The sequence below is a fragment of the Mauremys mutica genome, chromosome 2 (genome assembly GCF_020497125.1).
Source record: "Mauremys mutica isolate MM-2020 ecotype Southern chromosome 2, ASM2049712v1, whole genome shotgun sequence".
Taxonomy (NCBI): Eukaryota; Metazoa; Chordata; order Testudines; family Geoemydidae; genus Mauremys; species Mauremys mutica.
This window is the reverse complement of record NC_059073.1, coordinates 208,197,282-208,216,836: the sequence shown is the minus strand read 5'-3', so window position 1 is coordinate 208,216,836 and position 19,555 is coordinate 208,197,282. Positions and strand designations below refer to the sequence as shown.

Genomic DNA, 19,555 nt, shown 5'->3' with positions numbered 1-19,555 from the left:
GGAGGACAGAATAATAAATGGAGATGTTTTGTTCGAACCAGCAGATACAAGGTGTAGGGTTTGTAACTAACCACCTCAGAAGTGTAATATGTGACTTGTTTGTATCAATATATAAAAGAGAAACCATGGGAGGGGCACTTTTGTCCACCTAGGGGGCAGCAGAAACTCCCGCTGCTGACTCAGTTCGTCCATAGTCATGAGCATACATGTGTTAGTGTACTTGTAACCCCAGAGCCAGGGCACTAGGGTCATGCTTCATCAACAATGAACCTGGCCAAGTGCCTTCACCATCGACCCAAGTCTGTGGTCTTTCTGGGTAGTGCTATCAAGGTCTGCTGCACAGGTTATCTGCACAGGGCTGCAACAGCATACAGAAAGAACACACACATACCCAATTGATAACAGTAGCAAATGGGAATAGTCATTTTCCTCTATCTGAACAACTGGCTCCTCAAAGGTTGTTCCACCCCAGAGGTATAGTGAGCACCAGGGGCGGCTCTAGCCATTTCGCCACCCCAAGCATGGCGTCTGCCGGTCGCGGGTCCCGCGGCTCTGGTGGACCTCCCGCAGGCGTGCCTGCGGATGCGCCACCGAAGCCACGGCACCAGCGGACCCTCCGCAGGCACGTCTGTGGGCGGTCCACCGGAGCCCCCTGCCGCCCTCCCGGTGACCGGCAGAGCGCCCCCCGCGGTGTGCCGCCCCAAGCACGCTCTCTTCCACTCTCTGGGGCTGTGGCTCAAAACAGAAAAGCCTACTTTGACACCTGCCTGAAGCCTCAATTTCATTGGAGCCACACTGGACTCCACAACCTCCAGGGCTAACTTACCCAAGGACAGGTTTGTCACTATGTCCAACCTCATCTCCACACAACATCCAGGTCCACAGTCCATAGCAGAGGCCTGCCTGCAGCTTCTGGGCCATATGGCAGCCTGTACATAGTAACACCTCATTCCAGACTGCATTCCCAGTGCCTCCAAGTCTAGCTCAGAACCGTCTATGCTCCCAACAAGCACAACCTGTCCAAGCAGGAGTCTGTCTGTCAGAGATTTCTTGACTCTCTCAACTGGTGGAATGTGACATGGTGGAAGGATCCCCACAAGGTCTGTGGGAGAGTCCCTTTCTTGCATTCACCCCCCACAGAGACCATCACCACAAACACTTCTCTAGTAAGCTGGAGAGTTCATCTCCAGGACCTCACGGCACAGGGCAGATGGACTCCTTAGGAGTCTGTTCTCACATCAATCTACTCAAGGTTAAGGGTCACTCAGTCAGAGTCATGATGGACAACAGGGTAACCATATATAATATAAACTGTCAAGGAGGAGCAAGAACTCAATTCCTGTGCACTGAGGCAATAAAACTTTGGAACTGGTGTATAACCCACCAAATTGACATCTCAGTAGCACATCTACCAGGTCTGCAGAACATCATAGCAGACTCACTGACAGGAATTTTTGCCAGGACCATGAAAAGGAGCTGAACGATCCCATCCAATGAAAAAATTCTCACCTTGGGCTTCCTGGGAATAGACCTCTTTGCAACACTGTCTAATGTGAAATCCTGGCAGTTCTGTTCAAGGGCATGATGCAGCTGCAGCTCTTTAGAAGGCACTTTCCTCACTCCTTGGGCCTGAACCTTGTTATATGCCTATCCCCCAACACAGTTGCACCTCAAGGTTCTGAACAAAGTAAAGCCAGAGAAATCAGTAATCACCCTTATAGCACCAGCTTTGCTGAGGTAGGCAGGACCTGATTTGCCTGTCTCTGCAGCCATCTCTTCGCCTGCCCCAGTAGCAGACCTACTAACCCAAGAATTGGGGACAATAACTAACCCCAGTCTCTTAACACTACATCTCAAGACCTGGCTCCTCGACGGCTCTCAGGCACAGAAACTGATTTCTTCCTCAGGACAGAATGAGCTGTTGAATAGTAGGAAACCCTCCAAAAGAAAGACTTGCCTGTAAAACTGGAAGCAATTGCATTCCTAGTGCACTCCGTGGGTATTATCTCACTCTAAGTCACACCTCACTAACATACTAGCATACCTGCTGAGTTTTAAGACCCTGGGGTTGTCACTGAGCTCCATCAAAGTCCCACCTAGCTGCTATTACAGCTGTTCGCTTACCTGTTGAGGGATTTTCAGTATTTGCACAACTTCTGGGTCGTTAAAGTTTGACCACCCTTTTTCCTCATGTCAGAGAGCCTGCTCTCCTTTGGGATCTTAATTTCATTCTCAACTTGTTGAGGAAACCACCCTTTGAGCCTGTAGCAAGCAACTCTCTCCTCCATTTATCCTTCAAAGCCTCTTTCCTTGTAGCCATAACTTTGGCTAGAAGGGTAGGAGAGTTAGGAGCCCTTGTGACAGATCCACCTGACATGGCATTTTACCAAGGTGAACTCAGATACCCATCCTGGTTTCCTGGACAAAGGCTCATCAGACTTCCACATCAACCAAGACATTCAGTGCCAATCTTCTACCCCAAACCTCACACTTTAAGGGAAGAAGCTAGTCTTCACACTCTGGATGTAAGAAGAAATCTTGTTTTCTTCCTCAAAAGCCCTTCAGAGCTTCTCCTAGACTTTTTATCTCTTTCGCAGAGAGAATGAAGGGACATCTCATTTCCACCCAAAGAGTATCAGAATGGGTCTTGGGGCATTTTGGCATGTGTAAGAGTCCGGTGCGGGGGCTCGGCCCTCTCAGGTGCGGCCGGGAGCCAGGCCGCCTCACTACACGGCGGCAATCAGCAGTCAGTCTCTGAAGGTCCAGGGGTTCCGCCCCTCAGGCAGGGGCTGAACAAAAGGCACACAGTCAATAAAGCCCAGCCCCTCAGTCAGGGCGGGCAGCAAACAGCAGTTCTAGGCTCAGGCCCTCAGGCAGGGGCTGAGCACACAGAGTCAGTAGATTAAGCCCAGGCCCGCAGTCAGGGCGGGGCAGTGAACAGCAGTTCTAGTCTCAGGTCCTTACAGCAGGAGCTGAGCCCACAGAGTCAATAAGGTACGCCCAGGCCCTCAGTCAGGGCGGGGCAGCGAACAGCAGTTCTAGTCTCAGGTCCTTACAGCAGGAGCTGAGCACCCAGAGTCAATAAGGTAAGCCCAGGCCCTCAGTGAGGGCAGGGCAGCACAACAGCAGTTCTAGGCTCAGATCCTTATAGCAGGAGCTGAGCAACACCAATAGTCAGTAAGCCCAAGTCCTAGGTCAGGGCGGGGCAACAACCAACAGTTCAAGGGGCTCAGGTCCTTGTCCCAGGAGCTGAGCAACAACATGGCCAAACCGGACAGTCTCTACGCAAAAGAATAAATGGACACAAATCTGACATCAGGAATCATAACATTCAAAAACCAGTGGGAGAACACTTCAACCTTCCTAACCATTCAGTGACAGACTTGAAGGTGGCAATTTTGCAACAAAAAAACTTCAAAAACAGACTCCAAAGAGAGACTGCTGAACTTGAATTAATATGCAAACTAGATACCATTAACTGTGGTCTAAATAAAGACTGGGAATGGTTGGGTCATTACACCAATTGAATCTATTTCCCTATGTTAAGTTCTCCTCACACCTTCTATGGGCCATCTTAATTATCACTTCAAAAAGTTTTTTTTCCTCCTGCTAACGATAGCTCATCTCAATTGATTAGACTCTGCCTGTTGGTATGCATACTTCCACCTTTTCATGTTCTCTGTATGTATAAATATCTCCTGTCTGTGTGTTCCATTCTATGCATCCGAAGAAGTGAGCTTTAGCTCACGAAAGCTCATGCTACAATAAATTTGTTAGTCTTTAAGGTGCCACAAGTACTCCTGTTTTTTTTGCGGATACAGACTAACACGGCTGCTACTCTGAATCCTAACAAAAGTTCAGGGGCTCAGGTCCTTGTCCCAGGAGCTGAGCAACAATCAGGCAAGTGTAGGCTTCTGTGCCTGCGCGCTGGTGTGAGGGGGAGACTGCCACCCGTGAGTGGGGTGGCAGGGGGGACACAGGCCCACCCACTCCACTGTGTCCCAGCCCGGGGCCCTATTAGCGGCTATCACTGCCGCTGGCCAGTGGGGTCCTGACCGCAACACACTGACATGGGCACCTCGGTGCCTACAGCCTGATAGGGGTCGACTACCCCTGGGCTACACTCCATCTCCCCCTCTATGGGTACCTGCTCGTCTCCGGGGTCGGGCGCGGGGTCCCACACCATGGGCTCCCCGACGTGCGGAGGGCTGGCTGGCTCGGGCTGCTCCTCAGGACTCGGGTCGGGGTAGCGCTCGAACGGCTCCTCGGGGTACTGGGCTCGGGGCAGGCTCGGCCAGTCCTCCTCAGGGTACCGGGCTCGGGGCAGGCTCGGCCAGTCCTCCTCCGGATACCTGGCTCGGGGAAGGCTTGGTCCGTCCACCTCCGGATACCTGGCTCGGGGAAGGCTCGGTCCAGCGGGAGCTCGGTCAGGAGCGTCTATCCTCTCCGGCCGCCGGGCAACAACTGAGCGTTGGGGCCGGGCCTTTATACTTCCTGTCCCGCCCCTTGACTTCCGGGGGGCGGGGACAGGCGGCGGTGGCTCCGCCCACTGAGGTGGCTGTTCTGGTTCCTCCCTCTCAGGTGCGGCCGGGAGCCAGGCCGCCTCACTACAGCATGTTACAAAGCTTCTTTGTAACAGCCTATTTCACTAGGGCACAATCTACCTCTATGGCCCGGATTAAAAACATACCCATTGCAGACATTTGTAAATATGGTCATCTGTGCACTCTTTCCCAGAACTATGCACAATACTAGCCCCATCTCCTCTGCATCCGCTATAGTAGCTTGGGCACTGCATAGGAGTCACCTAAAATGGAGCACCCGTAGGAATAGCTACTTGAGTTACTTACCTGCACAGTAACTGGAGTTATTCACAATGTTTTGTCCCCATGGAGCTCCACTACCTGTTTCCTCTTTACTTTTGAATCCTTGCCCTGATCAGTTGAGAAGGAACTGGAGCAGCAGCAGGTCCATCCTCCCCTTTGTGCCCTAGGACTGGCGCACGAGGAGTATAGGGCACAAGCATGGATTCTGCTACCAAAAATCTCTGAAGAGAAGTGCACAGGTGCCTGCACACCTGAAGTGAAGTCCGTAGGGACAAAATAGCTCGAAGAAATACAGTTACTGTACATGTAAGTAACCTCTTCTTTCCTATGTCACTGGCACACAGCTGTAAAGATGAATTCATTAATATTAGTAGGGCACTCAAATATTATGGTGATGGGAGTCATATGTAACCTAGATAGATTTTGAACACTACTAAGCTCTTGGCCTCATTGATATCTTGTGGTCATGAGCTCCATTCACTTACTTTTCCTCAGAACTTAGTGTTGCATATTTAAAACACTGAAACAATGCACTGCAAACCAGGAAAAAAAAAGTCTTATAGGTGATTATTCACTGGCAAAAACTGATCCTTCAAAATGTATAAATAAAACAAAACAGTATAGAGTGTTTGGATCAGCTTTCCTGTCTTTGGGCTTGTCTACACGTGGAACTTAACAGACACAGTTTCAGCAGAATAAACTATTCTGTAGGGCTGTTGATTAATTGCAGTTAACTCACGCGATTAACTAAAAAATAAATAAATTGTGATTAAAAAAATTAATCATGATTAATTGCAGTTTTAATCACACTGTTATACAATAGAATTCCAGTTGAAATTTATTAAATATTTTGGATGTTTTTCTACATTTTCATATATATTGTATTCTGTGTTGTAACTGAATTCAAAGTGTATATTATTTTTTATTACAAATATTTGCACTGTAAAAATGTTAAAAGAAATAGTATTTTCAATTCACCTCGTACAAGTACTGTAGTGCAATCTCTTTGCTGTGAATGTGCAACTTACAAATGTAAATTTTTTTACATAACTGCACTCAAAAACAAAACAATGTAAAACTTCAGAGCCTGCACGTCCACTCAGTCCTACTTCTTCTTCACCCAATCACTAAGACAAACAAGTTTGTTCACATTTAGAAGAGATAATGCTGCCCTTTTCTTGTTTACAATTGTGACGGGATCGGTCACAGAAACCCCCTTGGGACTGTCACCTGATGTGCTGGAATTAGCTCTGAGCCCATTTTCCACTGCCAACTTGGGACTCCAGAACCCTGCCTTGTTGAGCCAGACATGCTAGTCTGCTGCAACCCAGACCCAGATCAAGTTCATGCCCTCAAAGCTGCAGACTTCAACCAAAACTGCTCAGCAGGTTTCCTATGTCCAGCATCTAGATACCTAGCTCCCAATGGGATCCAAACCCCAAATAAATCCGTTTTACTCTGTATAAAGCTTATACAGGGTAAACGCATAAATTGTCCACCCTCTAACACACTGATAAAGAGATATGCACAGTTGTTTGCTCCCCCAGGTATTAATCACTTACTCTGGGTTAATTAATAAACAAAAGTGATTTTCTTAAGTATAAAAAGTAGGATTTAAGTCAGTGTTTCCAAGTAATAACAAAGAACAAAGTATGTTACCAAGCAAAATAAAACAAAACATGACGTCTAAGCCTAATACATTAAGAAGCCGAATACTGGTAAATCTCACCCTCAGAGATGTTCCATTGAGCTTCTTTCACCGACTAGATGCCTTCCTAGTCTGGGCCCAATCCTTTCCCTGGTACAGACCTTGTTAGTTCCAGCAGGCATCTTAGGTGAAAAGCAGCGGTTTTCTCATGACTGGGACCCCCTTTGTTCTGTTCCACCCCCTTTTATATCTTTGGCACAAGGCAAGAAACCTTTGTCTTTCTCTGGGTTCCCACCCCTCCTGCTAAATGGAAAAGCACCGGGTTACAGATGGATTCCAGTTCAGGTGACATGATCACATGTCACTGTAAGACTTCATCACCCACTTGCTGGCACACACATATACAGGAAGACTTACAAGTAAACAGAGCCATTTACAACCAATTGTCCTGGTTAATGGGAGCCATCAAGATTCCAAACCACCATTAATGGCCCACACTTTACATAATTACAATAGGATGTCAAAGTTACATTTCATATTCCTTGTCATAGGTCTCACCCCCACTCTGAACTTTAGGGTACAGATGTGGGGACCTGCATGGACACTTCTAAGCTTAATTACCAGCTTAGATCTGGTATCGCTGCCATCATCCAGAATTCTCAGTGTCTGGATCACTCCCTTTCCCCCCAAAACCTTCCCCTTCCTGGGTAGCCTTGAGAGACTCCTTCACCAATTCCCTGGTGAGTCCGGATCCAATCCCTTGGGTCTTAACACAAGGAGAATTTAACCCTTCCCCCTTCCTTCCCCCACCAATTCCTGGTGAGTCCAGATCCAATCCCCTTGGATCTTAAAACAAGGAAAAATCAGTCAGGTTCTTAAAAAGAAGGCTTTTAATTAAAGAAAAGAAAGGTAAAAGAAAGAAAAAAAACCCACCTCTGGGAGACAGCATATCAGCTAATCTCACAGACAATAACTTGAAAACACAGGATGTTCCCCTGGGCAAAAATCTTAATACACACAAGAATACCCAAATTTGATAATTCCCTTAATTTGCACCAAGACAAGTACAAAAGAAAATAAACATAAACCTATTTATTCCTTTCTAAAACTTACTACTCTGATAAGAGGCTGGTTCCTTGATCTTTTTCACTCCGGCTGAAACTGAAAACTGACTAAACAAAGGAAACTTCCCTCCTTCCTTTTGAAACATCTTGTTCCCCCATTGGTTCCTCTGGTCAGGTGTCAGCTAGGCTAGGTGAACTTCTTAACCCTTTACAGGTAAAAGAGGCATTAACCCTTAGCTATCTGTTTATGACATTCCTAGTTTCAGATACAAGAATGATACATACAAATAGGATGAACACACTCAGTACATTATTTATAAGCTTTGTAATGATACCTTACAAGAGACTTTTGCATAAAGTATATTTCAATTATATCATATTTACACTCATAAACATATTTCCATAAAACATTATGGTGTGCAACATCAGAACAATGTCACCTGAAAGTGAGAACAAGCATTTGCATGGCACTTTTGTAGCTGACATTGCAAGGTATTTACGTGCCAGATATGCTAAACATTTGTATGCCCTTTTATGCTTTGGTTACCGTTCCAGAGGACATGCTTCCATGCTAATGATGCTCGCTAAAAAAATAATGTGGTAATTAAATTTGTGACTAAACTCCTTGGGGGAGAATTGTATGTCCCCTGCTCTGTTTTACCCACATACTGCTTATATTTCATGTTATAGCAGTCTTGGTTGATGACCTAGCACATGTTGTTCTTAAAATGAACACTATCACTGCAGATTTAACAAAACGCAAAGAAGGTACCAGTGTGAGATTTCTAAAGATAGCTACAGCACTCGACCCCAAGGTTTAAGAATCTGAAGTGCCTTCCAAAATCTGAGAGGGAGAAGGTGTGGAGCATGCTTTCAGAAGTCTTAAAAGAGCAACACTACAGAACCCGAACCACCAAAAAAGAAAATCAACCTTCTACTGGTGGCATCTGACTCAGATAATGAAAATGAACATGCATCGGTCCACACTGCTTTGGATTGTTATCGAGCAGAACTCATCATAGCATGGACACATGTCCCCCAGTATGGTGGTTGAAGCAGGAAGGGACATATGAATCTTTAGTGCATCTGGCACTTGTGACACCAGCTACAACAGTGTCATAAGAACACCTGTTCTCACTTTCAGGTGGCATTGTAAACAAGCAGCGGGAAGCATTATCTCCTGTAAATGTAAAAAAACTTGTTTGTGTGAGCAATTGGCTGAACAAGGAGTGGGAATGAGTGGACTTGCAGGCTCTAAAATTTTACATTGTTTATTTTTGAATGCAGGTTTTTTTACATAATTCTACATTTGTAAGTTAAACTTTCATGATAAAGAGATTGCACTACAGTACTTGTATTAAGAGAATTGAAAAATACTATTTCTTTTGGTTTTTTACAGTGCAAAAACTTGTAATCAGAAATAAATATAAAGTGAGCACTGTACACTTTGTATTCTGTGTTGTAATTGAAATCAATATTTGAAAATGTAGAAAACATCCAAAAATATTTATATAAATGGTATTCTATTATTAACATTGCAATTAATTGTGATTAATTTTTTTAATCATTTGACAGTCCTATTATTCTGTTATAGCTATGCCAGAATAAATCCCCCTGCAGATGCTATTCTGCCATAGTTTGTCCTGCTGTAGCTATGCCAGTCACTGTCCTCATGTTGACAAGCCCTCAGAGGAACAGTTTTTCAAAGTAAAGATAGGTGGTTTTAATAATATTTGTCCTGTCTTTTGAAGGTGTTGCTCTACCATTAAAATATATAGCATGCCTTTAATAACACAATTTCAGTAATAGAAACTGAAACACTACATTGTCCTGTATCTGAAAGTATTTATAGAATTTTTTTCAGAATACTGTAGATATAGATGAGGTTTATGGCTATCGTAGGACCAATTGCCCTGGTTTCAGAGGACAAAGGGTTAAAAAGGGAACGATCAACACATTTTAGATATTTATCAAGTTGTCTCTAAAAGAAATACAGAAGTCTATTGAGAGGCCTGTGAACCAAGGACATTCAGCCTCTGTTTGCATTCTTTCAGTTATCTCTTTCTAGCTAATTGGACAAAGAGTAAGGAAGCTCCTCATATCTTTCATGCCCTCTGACAGTAAAACCTGTAGGACAGAGGTGAAATGTTCAGAGTTTCTGACTAATGTTCAATTCAAGATTATTTGGGGGGCATTGAAAAGGCAGGAGATGCAGCCCCCAAAGTTGACTGATGCTGGGGATTTTCAGGGATTGGAAATGCCAACCACAAAGAAGGCAATTGACCCTGGAAATTTAAACTGCAAAGCTGCCCAGCCTTCACGTCCTTCAGAACAATAAAGGATTAAACTTTTTGCTGAAGCTCTCAAGTATCTTCATGCTGTAACTCAATCATATGCCTGGTTATCTGCCTAGCTTATAGTCAGAGAGAAACTCTTAATTGTTTTATCCTTTTAACTGTATTTTTCCACACTTCAAGCTCAGTTCTATAAGAGACCTTCCATAGATTCTTACAATTGGTACAATGTCACTTTTCCTGGCAGAGAAAACTCTGCTTTTCATGCCTCGCTACTGCTCTGATTTCTTGTGATCTCAAGGTAATAATTAGCATCCCATGTTTAGGTTGACTTAATTCATATGCTTCTGCAGTGATTGCAGTTTATTCTCAAAGGCCTAGATGCAATTGAAAGCAGAAGAGGCAAAAGCCTGGGGGTTACAAGCTGTAAAGCAGGTGCAGCTTATCCTTAAGAATCTGCAGCCTACTTGTATAATCTCTTAGGGTGAGAAACTGCTATACATACCCAATCTAGTTAGCATATTAAATTTCATTTGCATTTTTTATTTACTTGCTAGGTAATCTGCTTTGAGCCTTTGCTATCACTTATAATCACTTATTTTTAGTAGTTGAACTTATTTCTGCTTTATCTAAACTATTGTGTGGGAATCATAACTCAGGGGCAAAAGGCTGTTGCATATTCTTCTTCGCATTGAGGGAGGGGGCGAACTTTATGAGCTTACGCTGTACAGTGCAAGACGATATAATTTTGGGTTTATACTGCAGAGGGGGTGTGTGCCTAAGGAGCTGGGAGTAGCTTTCCCATGCAGGGGGTGGTCAGAGAGCCTGCTTGTAACTGCAGCTGGGTGTGTCTCTATCTGTAGGTATGCTGGTGAAAGTGCAGGCTGGTGGGCTTTGTAGCTTGTCATAGAAGTGCAATGTAAAAGGGAACCCAGTTCCAGGTGGCACTCCGGGGAGAACCTGTTATACCCGGTGCATCCAGACCCTGCTGAGCCTCATTCTGCCACACTCAGAACCCCCACCCTACCGAGTCTTATCCCCTGCATCTGGAACCCGCCTGACCTCACCCCCCCACCACTAAGCCCCACTCCTCCTTCATCCAGACCTCCACTAAGCCCCCCCCCGCATCCAGACCCCCACTCCCTGCACCCAGACCACCATTCCACTGAGACACCACACTCAACCTCCACCCCAATGTGCCCCACCCCCCTTCACCTGGGCCACCCCAAGGAGCCCCCCATACCTGGATCCCCCACCCCAGTGAGCCCCAACCAGCTGCACCCCACCCAAACCCTTCCCCAGCACTCAGACCCCCCACTGAGCCCCCACCATCCAGACCCACCCCCCGCCAAGCCCCATCCCGCTGAGCCCTAACTATCTTCATTTGGACTCACTTGCAGATTTCCATTTTCCCTGCACCTGGAATCTCCCCCCCACCAAGCCCTTGTGCATCAAGATGCCCCCCTGCACCCAGACCCCCACTGAGCTGCCCGCACCCAGAATGCCCCATACAGAACCCTCTCACTCCACACCTGGATCCCCCCAGACTAAGCCCCACCACACTTGGATCCTGCTGGGCTGAGCCTGCCTGCCCCACACCTGGTGCATCTGGAGTGGAGGGGCATGACCCCCAGGGTGTTTCTGGGGCAGGTCTGGCCCTTGCGGTGTGTCAGGGTCAGGTGCAGCCTCACTGCCGAGTGTGTGTGGAAGGAGAGGAGAGGAGGGGGCTGCAGGGTGATCTCCCATTTCTGTGCTGCCAGTGGCCTGCGCTCCCCACTACCATGCTGGAGCCTCCACATTTATTTTATTGACAAATAACATTTGCAGAATTTTAAAATATTGTGTGCAGAATTTTTATTTTTTTTTGGCACAGAATTCCCTCAGAGGTAATATTCATTGCACCTGAAACTGCCTCTAATATATCATGGTTCTGGCTGTGCTCTGTTAAACCTGAGAAAATTTCCTTGTCTATTTCAGGGTTTTCACAGCACCACAGACAAAGATCAATGATGGCTACATCTACTGAAGTATGTCCTGCTGTAATCAATCACAGGGGAGAGAGAAAGTGTAAACCTGCTTACTTGGTACCAATCTGCAGTATGCACTGTCCTATGGTTGTGACTGATGAGCTAACGCTGCTGAAAGTTTCTTCTTCTCAGGACACACAATCCGCTCCCCACAATACTGCTTCACAAATTCGCCCTTGGCAAATGGTTTGCCGCGCTTTACCACGTCCTGTGCCACATACGGGCTAGAAAGCACAGCGGTGCCACTCACCGCAGGGGGTTTCTGTCTTGACCTGCCTTCCCCACACCTCCCCCCGCCCGCAAGGGGCGTAGCGGGCTCGTTTGGTTACATAGTGGCAGCTAACACGTGCTTCCCCGAACACCACCGGCAGACTGGCCACTCCAGCCATTCCCCATCCCTGTCCCCGGCAGATGCACGAGTGCTGCTGCTGCTCCCGCTCCCCTCCTTGCCACAGCCAGGGCAGCACCCAGGGGAGCCACCCGGGACCGCGCCATGGCCAGTCACGGGGAGACGCCTTGCGGCCAGAGCCCGGTCTCCCGTGATGCCAGGCACGGAACGGCCAGGGCACCAGGGTGTCGGTAGGGAAGTACCATGGCCAGTCACAGGGCCCGGGCGGGCGGGGTCTCGCGTCTCACGCTGTGGTCACCACGCGCGAGCCTCTAATCAGGGACCCCCTGGCCTGCAGCGTCAGGTGGAACAACCCGGGCCCCGCCTCCAGTGCCGCGCGCTGCTGTTCGGGCCCCCGACAGCTCCCACAACTACATTCCCCACAACTCTCTGCGCCACGCAGAGCCACTCGCAGCCCGGTCTGTCAACCCCCTCTATGGCAGGTCGCGACGGGGGGTGTGTGTCAGCCCACAGGCACGAGCTCGCGTGCACACGTAACCACCGCCCCCAGGGTGCGGGCAGGGAACGATGGGAGTTGTAGTTCTGCGCCACACAGCTGATGGCCCCGCCCGCGCCGATTGACACCCGCGCCTTCCAATCGGCAGCTTCCCAGGCTCTCGCCCTCAACTGTTTGGCGCGAGTCTGCTGGGTTCACGACCCTGCTGTGCCGCGCGCCCGCTGGAGCTGGGGGGGGAGGGGCTCGCGCTACGATCCCCGCCAAGATCGGGGGGGGGTCTCCCTTTCCCCGCTCCGAGATCCCAGCCCCTCGGCATCGCCCCCCGCCGGGGTCCGCCCCATGGCGCTAATGGCGGGCGTGATCCGGCGGCTGGACGAGGTCGTGGTGAACCGCATCGCGGCCGGCGAGGTCATCCAGAGGCCGGCCAACGCCATCAAGGAGATGCTGGAGAACTGGTAACGCGGCCGCGGGGCACCTGCCCGATGCACGCGGGCAGGGGCGGGGCCGTTCGTGCGCGCGGCAGGGGGCAGGTGGCAGTTTAGCTCAGCGCAGCCCGAGCGGCTTCGGTCCCCCCGGCGCCTCGCGCCCGCTCCCGTGCCACAGGGCGCCTCACGGCGGTGCCCCCGGCTCGCCGCGTGAACGTGCCCAGCGGCTGCCCTGAGGGCGGAGGGGAAAGGCCGCTCCGGGGGGCGGGAAACGCCACCCCTGGTGTTCCCCTTCGCTGCCCCTCACTGCACCCCGGGCTGCCAGGAGCCGGCTCACACAAACCCCGCCCCTGCTCACCCCCTCCCCCTCCCTCTGTTGCTCTCTCTCCCCACCCTCACTCGCTCACTTTCACCGGGCTGGGGCGCAGGGTTGGGGGTGGGGCTGAGGGATTTGGAGTGGGGGAGGGGCTCTAGGCTGAGGATTGGGGTGCAGGAAGGGATGTGGGCTCTGGGGTGGAGCTGGGGATGAGGGGTTTGGGGTGCAAGCGTAGGCTCGAGGCTGGGGGTGGAGCAGAGGGGTTTGGAGTATGGGATGGGGCTCCTGGCTGAGGCAGGGGCTTGGGCTGTGGGAGAGGATACGGGCTCTGGACTGGGGGTGTGAGTTGCAGGATGGGGTCATAAATGAGGGGTTCAGGGTGCGGGAGGGGCTCCGGGATGGGGATTGGGATGTGTGGGGGCGGGTGAGGGCTCCAGCTGGAGATGCAGGCTCTGGTGGGTGGGGGGGCCAGGGAATCAGGAATTTGGGCTACATGAGAGGGCTCTGCGCTGGGGCTGAGGGGTTTGAAGGGTAGGAGGGGGATCAGTGCTGGGGCAGGAGGTTGGGGTGTGGAGGTGAGTGAGGGCTCCAGCTGGGGGTGCAGGCATGGGTGGCAAGTTTGTAGAAATTTTGGTGGTGCCCAGAACCTGCCCCCCCCAACTCCGCCCCCACCTACCTAAGGCTCTGGGTAGAGTTTTGGGGGGGAGGTCTGGGGTGCAGGTCCTGGGCTGGGGATTAGGGTGCAGGCTTTGGGAAGGAGTTTGGGTGCTGGCTGCAGGCTCCGGGCTGGGACAGGGGGTGGGTGTGCAGGAGGGGGTGAGGGGTGCAGGCTTGGGATGGAGTTTGGGTGCAGGCTCTGGGGTGGGGGTGTAGGAAGGGGGAGGTGGTGCATGCTCTGGGAGGGGGTGCACACTCTGGGAGGGGATTTGGGGATAGGAGGGAGTGCAGGGTGAGGGCTGTGGGGCTGAGGATGAGAGATTCATGATGCAGGAGGGGGCTCAGGGCTAGGGCAGAGGGTTGGGGTGTGAGGTGAGGGCTGTGGGGCTGAGGATGAGGGGTTCATGATGCGGGGGTCTCAGGGCTGGGGCAGAGGATTAGAGTGCGGGGGGATGAGGGGTTTGGGGCATTGGAGAGGCTCAGGGCTAGGGCAGGGTAAGGGCAGCCTGCCTTGCCAGTAGCGGATGGCAGGCACTAGGACTCTGGGGCAGCAGACAGCAGTTCTGCCGGGAGCCATTCTACTCCGGCAGCGCAAGCAGGCGGGGGAGAGGCGCGTGCTGCTTTCTGTCAGGCAGGGATGCAGCGGGTGGGGGGGACACACGCAGGGGGAGGGGTGGCAGGTGGGGGCTGGGACCTGCTCCAGGCAGGGACGCGGCGGGGGGTATGGAGGGGTAGGGGTGGCAGGCGGAGGCCGGGACCCGCTCCAGGCAGGGCCGGGGGAGAGACCCAGTTCCAAATATTGCTGGAGCAGGGCACCCGGCCCTGAATATTCCTGGTGCTCGGGCACCCCAAACATATATAACCTGCCGCCTATGGGTGCAGGCTCTGGGGTGGGGGACTGGGATGAGGGGTTTGGGGTGGGGGAGGGTGCTCCGGGATGGGTAGGAGGGTAGGAGGGGGATCAGGGTTGGGGCCTGGGAGGAAGTTGGGGTGCAGACTCTGGGCAGCGCTTACCTCAAGCAGCTGCCGGAAGCAGTGGCATGTTCCCTCTCTGGCTCCTATGCAGAGGCATGGCCAGGCAGCTTTGTGCATTGCCCCATCCACAGGTGCTGTCCCTGCAGCTCCCATTGGCCACAGTTCCAAGCCAGTGGGAGCTGCAGAGCAGGCACTTGGGGTGGGAACAAAGTGCAGAGCCCCCTGGCTACCCCTATGTGTAGGAGCCAGAGGGAGGACATGCTGCTGCTTCTGGGAGCTGTGCGGAGCCAGGGCAGGCAGGGAGCCTGCCTTAGCCCTGCTGCGCTGCCAACCAGACTTTTAACGGCCCGGTCAGCACTGCTGACCGCAGCTGCCAGGTTCCCTTTTTGACCGGATGAACTGGACACCTGGCAACCCTGATTTAACTCCTCAGTGCTTGCGGGCAACACACCCCCAGTGTGCTGCTGGGATTAGAGAAAATAGGCTAATAAGCCTCGACAGCGTTAAACTGTGTAAAAATACACCACCACCCCGTAAGGGCAGCTTTGGTCCGCAAGGTTTATTGCATGGTATTATCAGTCAGAAAAGAAGGAACCGGCTCCTGGTGTCTTTGCTTTTTGGTGGCCTGGCTCCAGAAGGGGGGGAAAGAGAAAAATAAGGGAGACTGATGCCATGGCCCCAAAAACCCTTATAACAGCCGTGTTGAAAGGTTAGACTCCTTGCAGTTAGCTGTTTAGTAATTGTTATGAGAAAAAGGAGGAAAGGGGTGTAATATAAATTGCAGTATAATTGCAGATGAGATTTCTTTGGAAGTAAATGTCACTTAACTGAACACTGAGAGATGCTTTGCTTTTTGCAGTTTGGATGCCAAATCTACCAGCATCCAGGTGATTGTTAAGGAGGGAGGGCTGAAACTCATTCAGATCCAAGATAACGGGTGTGGAATCAGGGTAAGTAAACCTACTGGACAGGTACAGGTTGGTGTAGTGCTTACTTGTGGACTTTGTTTTCAGACATTCATGATAAAATTTTCCTTGCCTTAAGAAATTGTGGAAATAAAAATGAAATGTTAATGTGTGTCTGTCTTTCTCATATAGAAAGAAGATTTGGATATTGTGTGTGAGAGATTCACTACAAGCAAATTGCAAAAATTTGAAGATCTGGCTAGTATTTCTACATATGGGTTTAGGGGAGAGGTTAGTTCATGGTTAACAGCTTGTTCATTGCCACTATGCTGTTGTAAAGGGGTGTAGTTAATTTCTGATTCCTGAAGTCATTAAAAAAAGATGAGAGTTCCTTATGAGACTCTATCTTGGCGCTGAGTGTGGGTTGGTGTGCGTGTGGGGGAGTGTTTAGGGTGGAGGTAGAGTGCAAGGAGAAGATGAGTGATGTGGAAGCCAGGAAGTGTGTGTTAACTGAAGGGGATGGGTAGACAAATCCATTTGAGTGATCTGGTGAAGATTAGTTTTTGGGGTCACTGTGGTCCTCTTTCGCCATTGATATTCGAGCACTAGGGAGCATGTTGGTTTCTCTCCCAGAAGAGATGGAGCAATTTGGGTCGGGGAGAGTAAAGAGGAGGAGATTGTTGGAATAAGACCCAAACTGTGGGGTAATTAGAACTGCTGACTGAGATCCCAGAGCTGGTGGTAGTGAAGCTGACTGGTTTGCAGAGGTGCTTGGCCTCCTGACAGAAGATTACAGTACCACCAGCAGGATAATTGTATCTGGGGTAGCAGAATTTTACATGTGGCTCTGTAGGGGAACCAAGTTGGAGATAGATGGATTAAGTGCTGTTAATTCTGAATCACCCCCTCTCCCCTTTAGTGCCTATGACCCTGGTAAGTTTCCCTGCCACTGCTTCTTTTGTGAAGGATGTGCTGTAGCCACGTGCCTTCAGAAAGAACAAGAAGTAGTTACACCCTTAAAAATTGCCATCATAGGATTAGTGTGTATTTACACTCAGTATAAGACTAAAAATTGAGGAAATATGCAAAATAAAAGCAGGTTGTACAGGAAATGCATTACTAAAAAGAGGTACAGTGGTTTTGTTAATGCAGCTAAAAGCTTCTGTGCAAAGGAAGGAATAATAATTACAATTTGCACCCTGTTATCTCTGAGATCTTACAGCTCGGAGAGCTCTGCAAACTGGGAGGGAGGGAGACAGCCACATGCCCTGCTATCCCTTGACCCACACTGTAAAGTTGCAAGCATGTTAGGGTTCTCCTGTTGGCTTAATTTAAAACTGCCTCCCTTTGAGATCCACTCCCATGAGCAGTGTGTGTTTAAATGGATTCACAGGGAGTTCTTCCCGTTCGCCAACTGCCTGCAAAATGTAATAGTTCTCTCTTTAACAAAAGTGATAGGCCTTTTTATCACCACTTAACTGTAATTAGCTCTTCCTAGTTCCTTGATCATCCCAGCTCTTTGGAAGATCTAGGGTTTAGCCATGTCTTTCAATCTCACACAAAATAATAAAATTAGAAGTTTTGAAAGCAATCAAAGAAAAAGCACATTCTGTCCTAATGCAAATATATAAATATGTTGTAAGTATATTTGTTTCAAAACACATCCCTTGGTTATTTTCAAGGTAACCTGAAAAGGGGGAGGGATGGGAATGAATTTTTGCTTTATGATGCATTAAGTAGTCTAGAAATAACTTTTAAAATTTTAAATAATGTTGTGAATTTTAAGGCGTGTCTTTTCTGTTTGGGTGGAGATCTCCCATCAAGAACCCTGAGATGTAGGTTGGGGATTCATCAGCCATTAAGTTTGGGGCCTTTTTTTTTTTTTTTTTTTTTTTTTTTTTTTAAGTATTTCAGTTTCTATTTAAAAAAGAAAATCAAGAAGGTAAAAAGCTATTTCCTTTAAAGGAAAATAGTGCGTTGATTAAGAACTGTCAAGCCTTTAATTATACCAGTGTCACTGGTTCTGTGTCAATACTTAGTCTATCCAACGTTTACTATTAAAATGTTGACATATACCACTTGCAAGTAATTAACAAATAGGGAATATCACAGTAACACAAATTACTTGCAAATGGTAAATGTCTACATTTCAATGGCTACCACTGTAAAAGTATTAATTCCAAAATTAATATTTCCTTGAGTGAGGTTTATAAAAGTTCATTTTTTCCCTCTATAGGCATTGGCTAGCATAAGTCATGTTGCCCATGTTACTGTCACAACTAAAACTGCTGATGCAAAGTGTGCATACAGGTATGTTATATGTTCACTCTCTTAAAAAGTTTGTGTTGTGTGAGATAAACATTTATTCTCTTTTCAGAGTTGTTAATGATATGGATAGTATTTTGGATACAGATAAAATCATGGAAGGGATGATTTTAAGAGGAGGGCATGGACATTCAGGACAGAGGAAAAAGGAGGGAGTTTCAGGCATATGGATGGCTACAAAAACGTGCAAAGATCACATGGAAGAAGAATAAAATGGAGCATTGTGGAGGAAGCTGTAGTAGGACCAGAGATGACAAGCATGGGGGTGGTAGAAGGAAGTGAGAGCAAAGATATAGGCAGAAGCACAGTTGTGGATTGAGTGCTCTTTATTCAGACCAGAGGCTCTCAAACTGGGAGGCGTGAGAAGCTTTAGGGGGGAAAAATGTACGGCGTACATTTTACCCACAGCAATGAATAACTAGCAAAGCTGATTCCGCCAGACATATAAGGTCCTCAGATGTTGCTGTACATTTGACTCTAGATGGCACTGTGCATTTTTACAGATCTGTTAAGCTTGCATAGTATTATACAAAGTCGTTGCCATCTGTACGTTAATCCGTTTGCTATGACGTGGTGTGCACATTTAATTGTAAGCACTGATCACAATCACAATTTTGCTTTTGCTCTTATTACAATGGATTGTTGGTTCTGTTTGTATCAACACCTTACTGTTTCTGATATTTAGGGAGAGTTGTGTGTTGATTTTTTTTTAATCGGTAAAAATTGTGTGGCGGGACGGGCATAAACTACTACAGACAACAAAGGGGCGCAGTCAAATAAGTTTGAGAACCACTGGTTTAAACTACAGAGGTAGGTAAAGTTGCTGGGTTTAGTTAATTTAACATAATATTTTTGAACCTTCATATAAGATTTCTATTTTAGAGACCAATCTAGGGCAAACTTTCTTGTCCATTTTTCATCTTCAGATAAAATGATATAGGTAAAACTGGTTACTTGATATTTCCCATATAAGACCATGTTTTCACTTAACCCCTTGGGCTGAAATTTTCCATGCTGGGTATCTGCCTCAGAATAAATTACTTGGAGAAATTTTATCCAAAATGGTTCATCTGTTCTGAGAATGAGGCTAGGAAAAATATATTGTTTTGTCCATGTTAAAAATTCTGGCAACCTTTTCTTTGATGAGCTTTAGTGACCCCATACTTTGGAGCAAGGAGTTCAAATTTGGCAAGGAAGTGGCCTTTGTAATGAACTTTTTGCCATTCTGATGAAAACCTACCCAAATTT

General features: G+C 48.3%; 1 protein-coding gene across 4 annotated transcripts in view; it reads left to right on the top strand.

Moving 5' to 3' along the window:
- The first annotated feature begins 12,825 nt into the window (after window positions 1-12,825).
- Window positions 12,826-19,555, top strand: part of MLH1 (mutL homolog 1) — a 48,495-nt gene continuing 41,765 nt past the window's right edge. Inside the window, exons 1-5 of one of the 4 annotated variants that reach the window (XM_045007752.1) lie at window positions 12,826-12,933; window positions 12,976-13,159; window positions 15,937-16,027; window positions 16,175-16,273; window positions 18,219-18,292. In XM_045007752.1, the coding sequence (XP_044863687.1) occupies window positions 13,044-13,159; window positions 15,937-16,027; window positions 16,175-16,273; window positions 18,219-18,292 (380 nt within the window). In that variant the 5' untranslated portion in view covers window positions 12,826-12,933; window positions 12,976-13,043. Of the gene's footprint in view, window positions 13,160-14,571; window positions 14,734-15,936; window positions 16,028-16,174; window positions 16,274-18,218; window positions 18,293-19,555 lie in introns of those variants that run through there. The other 3 variants (XM_045007750.1, XM_045007754.1, XM_045007753.1) reach the window with 3 other exon arrangements.